General features: G+C 46.3%; 1 protein-coding gene across 1 annotated transcript in view; it reads right to left on the reverse strand.

Moving 5' to 3' along the window:
• The window catches only part of LOC145799464 (uncharacterized), a 73459-nt gene extending 60347 nt beyond the window's left edge, over positions 1-13112 (reverse strand). The window contains exon 1 of the mRNA XM_082889052.1: positions 13035-13112. Within this exon, the coding sequence (XP_082745178.1) occupies positions 13035-13112 (78 nt within the window). The remainder of the gene's footprint in view (positions 1-13034) is intronic.
• Between the last annotated feature and the right edge of the window lie 239 nt (positions 13113-13351).

The following is a 13351-nucleotide window of genomic DNA, read 5'->3' on the forward strand; positions in this document are numbered from 1 at the left end:
CGCAGTGGCCTGCCAAGCAAGCTGCGCACCTCGGGCTGGAAATGCAGCAGGATACTCTATCCCTTCTGGCGGGCAGGTCTGATCATGGCCAAATTGGCGTCGAATCCGAAATGGGAAATAGAATACACAATGAGTGAGACCAACCAGTTGAATCCCAGTCGGCCGAGGCGTATTGTAACTCATTGCCGGAAGGTTCAACCAAGGGCACCGCCAAGCAATACGGTCTGCGGACAAGTGGCACATCCAAGCGAACCACCATTCCTCATCCAAGGCATTGACTAGACGATGCCGGAAGAAGTAGCCGCGAGCTGAATATGCTGGGCAGGAGTCCACAACCTGCAATTTATCCATCAGCCACACCTGGGGAGGGATTGAAAAATGAGAGATTAAAGAATAGAGAGATGTACGAGGAGAGAAGAGTGAGAACGGGGTTTTGTGAGAAAAGACTGAGCTCGAGGGCCGAGTGATGTGAGCAATACAGAAATACGAGATCGGGTGGGAAACATTACCTGTAGTAGTAGTGGACTCCCCGCCAATCTGCACGTCTCATGACGGTAAAAGGCGTCTAAGCCCATTAGCGTCTCGGCCAGAGTCATCGCAATGCAGCTCTTGCCCTCCTTCAAGCCTTGGGCGACCTCAATCAGCCGGACACTAGCCCCTCCAGAGCCTGAGACGAATAGAAAATGGAATAGCATGCACAAGCAGAGGGCATGGCGCCGGAAGCCTTGCCAGTGATGGTTGTTGCGATCACCAGCATCGAAAAACCGATCCGTCAAACTCGGAATGTCCAGCATCCCGTCACAAATCAGAGACCGAGCGTCACGCATGCTGAGTCCACACATTCGCCCTAAGGATTGGGCATGACCAAAATTAAGTTGGGGCAGGAGCTCCTCGTCGCGCTCGAACTCCATTAGAGCTCGGAAATCTTCGAAGGTAGGACACATCTCTTGCCCGGCGAAGCTAAAGACATGTGTCACCGGATTCCAAAACCTTGCCGCGGCATGAAGAAACGGGAGATGCAACGGGGTACGACCCAGAGTGAACAGTGCATTTATGCCAAAGCCCCGGAAATTCACTTTTTCCGAGCCATCCAAGCTAGCAATCCAAGCTGTGAGATTTTGGGCAAGAAACTCTTCCATTGGAGCAAATCAGTGTGAAAATGAGAAAAACTACGAAGCTGGGATCTTTTGTAGGAGATAAGGTTGAGTGGGGGACAGGTGTCAACATTCTGGTGGTCCCCCTCGTTTAGTGCCGACCGGCCAAAAAAATATGCCGACCGGCCATTTTAGTTTGCCGACAAAACAGACATATGGCCGGTAGCCACTCCTTGCAGCCGGTGGTCCCTACACCATGCCGGTGGACTTCCTTCTGGTTTCCTGAGCTGTTTATGCTAAGAAGTGGGGAACTTCACCACCTCCAAACCCCCCCGCGATAAACTCTTGCGAAGCCACGCCCGTCTGCTTGTCGAGTTTGGAACATTTGCTTATCGAGTTGTATTTCGCTCTCTTGTAGCTCTCGATTTGTTTATCGAGTTGTATTCACACTTGTTTGGTTGTGTCATGTCCTTGTTTTGCTTATCGAGTTGTAAGTCGATTCACTACCTGATTATTACGATGGCAAATTTCCAAAATGAGTTCAATTTCGTTCACATTGTGGTGTGAAACCCTGCGATGCGATACATAGAAGATCCCCAAATGCAACATCTTTTGAATAAAATGATTCGTTTCATTTCCATCACATGTTTTGCAAAGTGTGTGAATTTTGAGAAAGAAAATAAACCTGCCTGAGGCAGTGCAATGTGCTTAAACTACTAGTAAAAAGGAAAATAAAGCGTAGAATGGCAGGGTAGCCAAGTATCAGAATTGATACCGGTGAAACTCCCCTTGCGACTAACGCACCTTCCGCATCTTTGTTCGGGTCAACCGCGTCATTGGACACTCTCACAATACGGGAAATCACACCTTTGAAACGTGAACCTTTGAGTTGACCTTAGGCCACAACTTCTGCGAGCAACGCTCGATGCGTGCGAAGAATATCCCGCCCCGTATCCTTTTCATGCTTTGTGAGCCCCGCAAATTGTTTCGATTATGCTGTGTAATAGTACGTTCCTTTACTTGCGTAGACTGCATGTTTTGATTGCGTAGACCGCATGTTTAATTTCAATACCTGCGTAGACCGCATGTTTATATTGCGTAGACCGCATGCTTAATTCCATTACTTGCGTAGACCGCATGTTTAGATTGCGTAGACCGCATGCTTAATTCCATTACTTGCGTAGACCGCATGTTTAGATTGCGTAGACCGCATGCTTAATTCCATTACTTGCGTAGACCGCACGTTTAGATTGCGTAGACTGCATGCTTAATTCCATTACTTGCGTAGACCGCATGTTTTGATTGCGTAGACCGCATATTTCTCAATTCCATTACTTGCGTAGACCGCATGTTTAGATTGCGTAGACCGCATGTTTTACCTGCGTAGACCGCGTTTTTAATTCCATTACCTGCGTAGACCGCATGTTTTGCTTCCGTAGACCGCATACTTGTTAATTCTGATACCTGCGTAGACCGCATGTTTTAAATTGCGTAGACCGCATGTTGATTTCATTACCTGCGTGGACCGCATATTTTGATTGCGTAGACCGCATGATTATTCCATTTCATTACCTGCGTAGACCGCATGTTTTGATTGCGTAGACCGCACATTTGTTAATATCATCACCTGCGTAGACCGCATGCTCATGATCAATTTTGTTGCCTGCGTAGACCGCATGCTTCATTTACATGTCTGTATTTTCGCAAGCATTGTTATGCTCCCCACTTGCTTTGCGCTGTCACGCATTTCGAGTACACTATTCTTGCATTGTCATGCATATTGCTAACAATATTGTACCTGTTAAGTTCGTTTTCTTTGCAGGCACGATATTGTATGTACGGTTCATTTGAAGCTGGTGCAACCAGACGAGCCGCACAGGTATTTTATCTCCGAGTGAGACGTATTGAGAATTCCATAATTCTCTTACATCCTTTCTGCATTGTAGTGTAGTTTGGTATGCTAGCTTAAAACCGTCGCATGTTTGCTTCGTTACAGTTTCCTTTACATGATCATAAGTTATGCTCGGCTTCGTGCATTGTCTTGCATCTTGCCCCTGCCTCCAGGCGCGTATCTTATTTGTCTTGTATGATTGTCTAAGTCTTCGGCCTTGTCAAAAATAGGTCGTCTCTGGGCTTTGACATTCACCCCCGTCATTGTTATGACTTTCGAGTTCTGTCAAAGAGGGGCAACTGTAGACACCCCATTTTTGACCGTCCTCAAGACTTGGACGTCACCGTTTGAACACCCAATGATCATCCATGTTTGTGTTCGTTTGGAGTTCCCGGAGGTCTCGGCTCGCGTGCCCTGCCTCAGAATCTCCGAACTCAACCGTTTAGTGTCTGGTTTTGCACCAAACACTTGCATCTTGCCTTTGAGAGGCAGGGAATGCCATGTAAGGCATCCCCACACACCACCGGCAGTGGCTGGAGGCCACCGGCTGGTCTTTCTCTTCCATCGGCACTTTTGTTTGCCGGTCGGCACACTTTATTGTCGGTCGGCATATTATGTTGCCGGTCGGCACTGTTTTTTGCCGAAATAGCATTTTTGGGCAGCCGACCACTGTTCATCCACTTTATGGAGATATTTTGTGCCAGCTGTGATAGCTGGCACCAACTCTTCTCCCCTCCATACACGTGTATGGAGGGATTTCCCTCTAGCCAAGCTTGTTGTATAAGCTTTGCAAGAGGGAGTCCTATAAGAGAGGGGCTTTCCTCTTGGTTCTAGGTTAGAAAAACAGAAGCAAAAACCAGCCCTTAGCAATATAGATACATATTATCTCTATACCTCCCCCTCTCTCCTCCTTTGTGTGTGTTTTTTAGCTCAAAAGGTGTGTTTTACCTTACTTTTGAACCATTACACACACCATTACACCTTACTCCGAGATTGAGGGACTTGGAGGAGTTGTTTCTTGAGTTTTGGACTGGTTTTGATCCTAAGAAGGAGGCTAGACCATTTTTTCTTCAAGGGTTCTTCAAGGGTGAGCATCTTCCTTTTTATTCCCCAAACTTGCATTGGTTTTCTACCTATTTTTTTTACTGTTTAGCTCTTGTGTATAACATGAAAAAGGCTTAAATTTTCCTGCTCTAGCACTTTCATTAAGGTCATTTTGTGGTTTGAGTGCAAACTCACCCTCATAGGCCTTGTTTGGTCTATTTTGGTGCCTCTTTGATAAGGTTTTGTTCACTTCAGCATTTTGATCTTTTCATCACTAAAAATCAGTGTATTTTAGTGTCAAAAAAATTGGTTTGAAGTCTTGCATAGGGGAGGGACACCCCTCTCCCTTTATGGTTTTGTTTCCTTGCTTTTTGGGCTCAAAAGGATAACATGTGTGCTTGTTGTTTCTTGGCTTCATTTTAGTATTTTTTTAGGCATCTTAGGTCATATATAACCTCTGTTTTTGGTCGGATTTGGGCCTCCTTGTATGCTTGTAATACTTGCTTTGTATTGCTCCATCTTGCTTAGAAATACATCTCATGATTAGGCCATGATTCTTGTGAGAGTTGGTTTAGTTCCATGAAGTTCTTAGTGATGTTTTTCCATGCTTAAGGTTTATTGGTTATCCATTTAGTCATGCTTGACATGTTTGTTAGGGTTGCTTTGTATTTTAGGTTAAAAGTTTTGAGCATGTTGACCTCTAACATGTATGTTTGTGATTATCCTCATGATTTAACATCATCTAAGGACCACATTTTATTCCAAGAATCATGCTTGTATGTGTGCATGCATGGCCTCTTTCATACCTTGAGGGTGTGTCCTCTTATGCCTAGGAGTGAGCCTTAGCGCATTCGTTTCATGGGGGATACTTTAGCTGCCATATTAGGAGTTTTTGGGGTCCTATTTTGCATGCCAAAACTCTGTTTTTACCTGTTTTGATCATGCCATGAGAGGTCCAGTTGGTGGCGGGAAGTTGTCTCCTTTTGTGCCTTAACTTTGGGACCATAAGTTTGCTTGTTAACATAAGTTGATTGTTCATCATTTTGAGCACTTTTGGCCGCTGTTTTGAGAAGGGTGAGGGCCTGCCCCTTTGCCATTTTAAGCCCTCTTGCATGCTTGCTCCATGTTTGTTGCATAGTTGTTCCATTAAGCCTTGTAGCTTATCAATCCCATGGTCAAATTGGCCCATGTTTGCACCATTTTTGTACCTTGTATGCTTAGCATTGTACATTTGTCATGTTGGTTGCATAATGCTTGTTGTGCTTTACATCTTGGTGGCATGATACATTTGAGGCTTGTGAGCATTACATGCATTGCATTTACTTGGTTTGGGGTGTCAAACCAAGTGTGGGAATCAAGGACCATTCATACTTCAAGTGATGTAAAGTGCCTCGATTCCCGGTCATCGGGACCTTTGACTCCAACTTGATAAGGCCTCGGTTTTCACTTTGCTTGTTACATGCATCTTCATTAAGTGGCAAATTCAATTCTTTGAGCCGCCATGTACCATTGACGGCTCAAAGGTCGAAGGTCATGCTTCTTTGAGTTCAAAATATGATAAGAAGTAGGACCATGCTTACATGTGTCCAAGAACTCCATGCCATGCACTGTCTGTTCTCTGTTTGCTGTCAAATTGTCTTCTGCAGGAAGTTTCTGCCGACCGGCAGAATTTAGTGCCGACCGGCACTATCTGGAGTGCCGATGAATCCGATAAAGTGCCGATGGAAATTGAGAAGTGCCGGTGGTAATTCTGTCTGGCCGGTGGTGCTCTGCTGGATGCTGGGAACTTGCTCCAGTGCTTTGGCAATTTTCAGGAAGACGAGGCAGTACAAACAGAGGAGGCAGGGGTACGGTACGAGTTTTTCGGGCGAGCCAAGTTCCGAGCATGCATCATCTGTGCACCCCGAGGCAGAGGCTGTGGCCACCCTCTTCTTTCTTTTGTTTCCTTTCTTTTAATTAATTAGGAAATTTTGTAATATTTTCATTTGTTTATTATTTGGGACTGTAATATTAATTCGAACCCTCTGAGTGAGGGTAAACATGTAATAAGTGTGGGTGAGTGTGTGTATGTCTTCCAATCCCCATTTCTTTCTTCCCTTTTATTTACCTGCTTATGATGGTAGATTAGGGCATTTTTGAAATTAGCATACCTTATGATATGCATGCGTGCATTCATGCATCTGTTGACATACACCGGGCTCGGTACATCATACTAACCGCATTCGTATTTTCAAATTCCAAAATTGAATACATGAATCAGTTGGTTGCATATCGTATGCCATATTTAGGTTAACCGAGCCTAACTAAAATTGCATCTTGTATGTGTTACATTAGGAAAAATAACATGAACTAGGACACGCACATTTGCTAACTAGTTTATTGTTTTGGCACGGAGTACAATGTAAGTGGTTATGCTTTAGCATCCAACATGCGTGTGAATGTTGCCATAACAGTATGCTTGCCATGCGGCTAAGTGTTTACATGAGATAAATTGCTTGAATGCCTGTGGGTGGAGGTCAAATTGCTTAAGTTGGGATAATGCGTTAAAACTGTGAATTTTAAGCCCACAGGATAGTGGCAAAACCATTTTTTCCAAAAACCCACTTGAGGGTGGCAAAATCTGCATTTTAGCCTACTTGCGAGTAGCAAACCATTTTCAAAACAAACATGAAATGTTTTGTTCCAATTTGAGCGATTTGGTCTATACTTGTTTGCTGCGCGCATAACATAGTAATTCTAGGCTAATAATCGGGATAAGAACACATAACGTTTTCAAAACTGGATATCACGGTTAGTAGAGGTCGGTCTTCAGACCGGGCGAAAGGGGGTGCTCATAGCTGACCTTCCCCGATCGTACCCAAGTTCCCGAGCCGAGGCATCTTTGGTGATGACGGACACGTGGCCTTCGGCACCGAGTCAGGGTTTCCTAAATTTCCCCATTAAAAAAACATTTAGGTGGCGACTCTGTATCTGGCAAAGCAGTCCATGTTTGGCACTTCTTTTCAAAAAAATCTGTTTCTCAAAACGATTTGCCAAATTTGGACTCTTTGGTTCAGATTAAGAACCGTGACACAAATCGAGAGTCCGAACTGTAGCGGTCCCTCGCGGACTTGTTACAGTGAGACCAACCAACTAGATCCCGATTAGCCGGGACATGCTATAGCTCATTGCCGGGAGATTGAGCCAAGGACAACGCCAAGCAATACGGTCTGCAGACAAATTGCACATCCAGTCAAACCACCACCTTTTATCAAGGGCATTGACTAGGTGCTGTCGAAAGAAATAGCCTCTAGCTGAGTAGGCCGGGCAAGAGTCCACAACCTGTAATTTATCCATTAACCATACCTGGGGAGGGATGAAAAATGAGAGAATAAAGAACAGAGAGATGTACGATGAGAGAAAAGTAAGACAAGGGTTTTGTGAGAAAAATCGAGCCTGAGGGCCGAGTGATGTGAGCAAATATATATGTGAGATGGGGTGGGAAACATTACCTGCAGCAGCAGTGGACTCCCAGCAAATCTAGTCGTCTCCCGGCGATGAAAAGCATCCAAGCCCATCAGGGTCTCGGCTAGGGTCATGGCAATGCAACTCTTCCCTTCCCTCAAGCCTTGGGTAACTTCGACCAGGCGAATGCTAGCTCCACCGAAACCCGAGGAAAGCAGAAAGTGGGACAACAAGCACAAGCAAAGGGTGTGTTGCCGGAAAATTTGCCAATAATGGTTGCTGCGGTCGCCGGCGTCAGAAAAGCGATGGATTAGACCGAGGATATCCAGTTCCCCATTACAGGTCAGAGATCGAGCATCATGAGCGGTGAGTCCGCACATCCGCCCCAAAGTCTGGGCATGACCAAAGCGAAACTGGGGCAACATCTCTTCTTCGCTTTCATATTCCATCAAAACTTGAAAATCTTCAAAAGTCGGACATACCTCTTGTCCGCCAAAGCTGAAGACATGCGTCACCGGGTTCCAAAACCTCGCCGCGGCATGGAGGAAAGGAAGGTGCAACGGAGTGCGGCTCAGCGTGAACAGTGCATTCAAGCCGAAACCTCGGAAGTTCAGCTTTTCCGAGCCATCTAGAGAAGCGATCCAAGCAGTGCGGTTTTCAACAAGAAACGCCTCCATTTCTAAATGCAAAACTGAGGTGAATTGAATCAACCATGGAGCTGGGGCTTTTAAAGAGTTAAAAACACTATTCAGGAGGACACGTGTCAGAAATTGGGTGGCTGCAGGAATAAGTGGCCGGCTGGCCACCTTTTCTGGCTGGCCGGCCATTTGCTTTTTGAAAATCAGCCGGCCACCTCCCACCCTCCATAAAACTGGCCGGCCATGCTCCAGTGTATCCCCTTGGCCCTGTTTTACCCTCCGAGGGAAAGTTTCAAGCATTTCCATGCATTGGATGTGTCAAAAGCCTTCATTTCCCTCCGTTTTGGATGCATTCCGTCGCCCAGATCGTCCGGAGTACACTTTGTGTTGTTGAGTTTTGTTTATCGAGTTGTTGTTTTGATTATCGAGTTGTCGTTTTGTTTATCGAGTTGTTTGTCGAGCTGTCGTGCTTTCGTGTTTTTTTGAGTTGTTACTCTCTGTTTAAGCAATCTTTATTTGAGTCTTGTTTATTTGCATTGTCAAGGTTATTGTATTTCGTTTATCGAGTTGTAAACTTGCTAAGATTTTGTTATATCTTGGAAAGTTAGGTTGTTGCGTCGGTTCACTACCTGACTGGGCAAAATGCAATGCATGTTTCCATTCAATCTCATTTTGGTGCAAAATGATGCGATATGATGCTAAGTGTTTAAAATACAATACTTTTTTTCAAAAGTTGTTTCGTCCCATCATGCCTCGCTGGTTACAACATTTTACAGACTAAGGCGCAAGTTTTACAGAAAATAAACTGCCTGATAATGTACAAATGTGCTATAACTACTAGCAAAAAGATAAATAAAACAGGAAACGGGCTACATCTGTGCTCTCAGGAGCGGGAATAAGAGGCCCTCCTCGTCCTCTTCTGCAGGACAACCTCTTCATCACCATCATCATCCGGGCCAGAGCTGTCGTCCTCTGGATCCCCCTCGGCTTCGTCTCTACTCCCGAAACCAAGACCGGAGTCCCCCTCCTCAGCAGATGTCTCTGACTGACGGTCTGTGGGGTCCTCCTCCTCCTCCTCCTCCTCCTCATCAGGCTCTGCCTCTATAACATGCGCCCTGCGTCTGCGGGAGTACCCTCCTCGAGCTTCTCGGAAAGGCCTAGATAGCCCAGATCCTCGGAAAGGCCTGGATGGCCCAGCTCCCTGAGAAGGCCTGGATGGCCTAGCTCCGTAAAAGGGCCCAGATGGCCCAGCTCCCCAAGGAGGCCCAGGTGGCCTGGCCGGCGGCTGAGCGTACATCGGGGGCATCTGAAAATAAAGGGTTCAATTCAAATACATCAGTCCAAATGTGTACATCAGATGCAGATACAAGAAGAAACTACATGAAATGAGTACATGTAAACGCAGTGTACAAGTGGGGTGTGTGTTAGATGTGCTCTACACAAGTAGCCTATCGATGCAGTAGAAATCAGCATGTCATCAGAAGTATGATAAATGCTAGAAAACTGAAGGGTACCTGAATGCCCGCGATAGACAACTGTGCCTCCCTCCGCAGGACCATGCCCTCGAGTGAGGCCACCAATCCGACCACCTCCTCCACGTACTCTCGGGGTGGCTACAAATAGGAGCTCATAATCATCAGTGAATAAATGAATGTCCAAATGTTTAAATGATGAATGAAAAATAGTGGAGCCTACTACTGGTGAGTCGGGATCAATGGCGTATCGATCACCAGGCATCGGAGGCTCTAGCGGGATCGGAGTCGGAGAGATAGCCCCATACTGCCACCCCATCAGCTCAGTCGGCATGTCTGGCCATCCAAGATGAGAATAAGTCGGAGGAATTGGAGGAACCGATCTCCCCCCACCTCTAGATGTACCAGCCCTGCTGGTGGAAGGGGCATCTGCAGCCCGAGCCCGGGCCTGGCTCGAAGATGACGTACCAGCAGACCTCGTCATCGGGGTGCGAACTCCCGTCAATGGAGGCATCAAATATGTATGACGGTAAGTGGCGTAGTCCCCCTCCTCGAGATGTAGCAAAGCATCACTACCCAGCATGGCACCGACTACCTCCTGGGAAGAGAGTCTATCAGCGGTCCGCATACCGGCTGGGGGTGCTGCGGGAGGATCCTGAGAATCGTACCCCCATACCTGACGCAGAAAGCGTTCCCCCAGAAACCATGCTCTACCAACTGGTCCTTCGAGCAGGACCCTGTACTGGGAGGTGCCCGATCCTCCGCCATACTGAAATCGGAGACCACCACCCAAGGGCGCCCAGGGCTACCATGTAATCTGCGGATAACAAATGCACGAGTCAATCAGAAATCGAGAATATGTGGAGCAAATCAAAGATGAAAATGGAAGGGGCCGAGAATTTTGAAATACCTCCGACGGTCGCACAGTTTCAAAATACTGTCGTAGATAAATGAGAGTCTCTCGGGGTCTCGGCCGGTGCGGGCCCTCGAATACCAGTGAATACGGGGTCATGAGAAGCCCTGCCACCTCCAACTCTGGGCCTAACGTCGGGAAGTATACGTAGAGCCATAACTGAGAAAAGCAGTGCAGAATGTATGTACAAAGTGCTGAGGGCAAAATATAGACTGTAAAGTGCACTGTGTGTGCAATGTACAAGTAATGAGGAGCAGAAATGTAAATCAAGAGGACAGAAAGTACCTCCCAGGCTCTCCAATAACCGCCGAGTAGATCTCCCTGCCCGCGGGATGTCGCGCTCATGTAACAATAAAGGGTAGCTAGGCCGGCGCCACCCCAGTCGTATCGACTGGCCTGTGATAGGTCAACCAGAGCGCTCAACAGATATAGCCCCACCGTGTTCCCTCTATCGGCAAACAGAGTAGTCCCGAAGAGGAACATAAGGAAACCGCGGGCATACTGCTCTGTCTCCTCAGGAGTCCCAGGCTCCATCTCCGCCCGCCGGAACTGGGAAGAGAACCAAGTGTATCGAACTCTCTCGGAGGCTCTGTTAACGGGCGGGCGAGCCCCCAGTAGATATATCCAAGCGGCCTCCCACTCGCCCATGTCCTCATCATAAGGGATGGACCAACCTCCTATGTCCAGGCCGGTCAACACAGCGAAATCCAGAGGCGTCATAGTCATGTCCCCAGTGGCAGAGAAATGAAAGGAGTTGGTGGTGTCCCACCATCTCTCCACCAAAGCCGCCATTAGTGTCCTCCTGGCAGGACAACGTGATAATCCAATGCAGAAGGCCCCGAACCCTGCCAGATCTACTAAATCCCGGACAGCCTCCGGGAGCTCAACATACAATTCCCTCGCGGCGGTGGAGCCATATCCCCGTACACCGCGAGAACCAACTTGCATTCAGAATGAATACATGTTTCAGTATAAAAATGAATGAGCTGTGTGCCAATGAAATGAATGAGCTGTGTGCCAGTGAAATGTGTGAGCTATGTGTTCAAAATGTGATGTTTAAGCTGCGTGCAAATGAATCAAATGTGGGTTGCGTGTTCACCTAAAGTTTGGGCTGCGTGTTCAGATTTCAGAAAATTTAAAGTTTGGGCTGCGTGTTCAGATTTCAGAAAATTTAAAGTTTGGGCTGCGTGTTCAACTTTCAATCAATGTGGGCTGCGTGTTCACCTAAAATTTGGGCTGCGTGTTCAGATTTCAGAAAATTTAAAGTTTGGGCTGCGTGTTCAACTTTCAATCAAATGTGGGCTGCGTGTTCACCTAAAATTTGGGTTGCGTGTTCAGATTTCAGAAAATTAAAGTTTGGGCTGCGTGTTCAACTTTCAATCAATGTGGGCTGCGTGTTCACCTAAAATTTGGGCTGCGTGTTCACCTAAAATTTGGGCTGCGTGTTCAGATTTCAGAAAAATCAAATGTGGGCTGCGTGTTCAGATTTGAGAAAATTAGAGTTTGGGCTGCGTGTTCAACTTTCAATCAAATGTGGGCTACGTGTTCACCTAAAATTTGGGCTGCGTGTTCAGATTTCAGAAAATTAAAGTTTGGGCTGCGTGTTCAACTTTCAATCAATGTGGGCTGCGTGTTCACCTAAAATTTGGGCTGCGTGTTCAGATTTTAGAAAATTAGAGTTTGGGCTGCGTGTTCAACTTTCAATCAAATGTGGGCTGCGTGTTCACCTAAAATTTGGACTGCGTATTCAGATTTCAGAAAATTAAAGTTTGGGCTGCATGTTCAACTTTCAATCAATGTGGGCTGCGTGTTCACCTAAAATTTGGGTTGCATGTTCAGATTTCAGAAAATTAAAGTTTGGGCTGCGTGTTCAACTTTCAATCAAATGTGGGCTGCGTGTTCACAATCAAATTTGGGCTGCGTGTTCAAATTTCAGAAAATTAAAGTTTGGGCTGCGTGTTCAACTTTCAATCAATGTGGGCTACGTGTTCACAATCAAATCTGGGCTGCGTGTTCAGAAAATCAGAGTTTGGGTCGCGTGTTCTACTCTCAATTAGTGTGGGCTGTGCGTTCACCTTCAACTTGGACTGCGTGTTCAGAAAATCGGAGTTCGGGCTGCGTGTTCTACTCCTAGTCAGTGTGTGCTGTGTGTTCACCTTCAAATTCGGGCTATGTGTTCGACAAATCAGTGTTTGAGTCGTGTGTCCACTTCTTAACTAATGTGTGTCGTGCATTCGCAATCAATTAATGAGCCGAGTGTTCAGAAATTCAAATGTTTAAGCTACGTGTTCAGGATGCAAACAAAGTACTATGTCATAAGCTAAACTGCGTGTTCAATCATGGCAAAGGCACGAAATGCACGAAAAATGCAGAAAATGAAGTAAATACCTCTCGTGCCTCGTAAGAGAGGTGATGCTCTGGCTCCCGCAAGAGTAGATCCCCAGGTGCTCGCTCATCAAAATCAGTGAAATGACGAAAAACGGCCCAGGGAAGGACATGTGCTGGCGGAGCATACCTCCCGGGAATAAAGGGGCGAACCCTCGGGGGCAAAGTCATGGCATCAAAATCATCCCCAGCACCCGAAAAACCTCCACCATGAGGAGAATTACCCGCCATTTTTCAGAAAATCTGCAAAAGGAGCAAAAATGAGCGAAAATGAGCCAAAATTGGAAAAAGTCAACAAAAGTCAACTCTCGGGAAATGAAAAAGTCAACAAAAGTCAACTGCCGAGAAAATCTTCCAAATATTGTGACAAACTCACCTCAAGTGGCGAAAATGAGAAAAGAAGCCCTGAAACCAAAATTTAATCAGTTCAAAGTGCTTGAAACTGAATGTTTTCGCGAAAACAACTTGCG

Source organism: Camellia sinensis, chromosome 9 (genome assembly GCF_055761805.1).
Source record: "Camellia sinensis isolate YWXY chromosome 9, ASM5576180v1, whole genome shotgun sequence".
Lineage (NCBI taxonomy): Eukaryota > Viridiplantae > Streptophyta > Magnoliopsida > Ericales > Theaceae > Camellia > Camellia sinensis.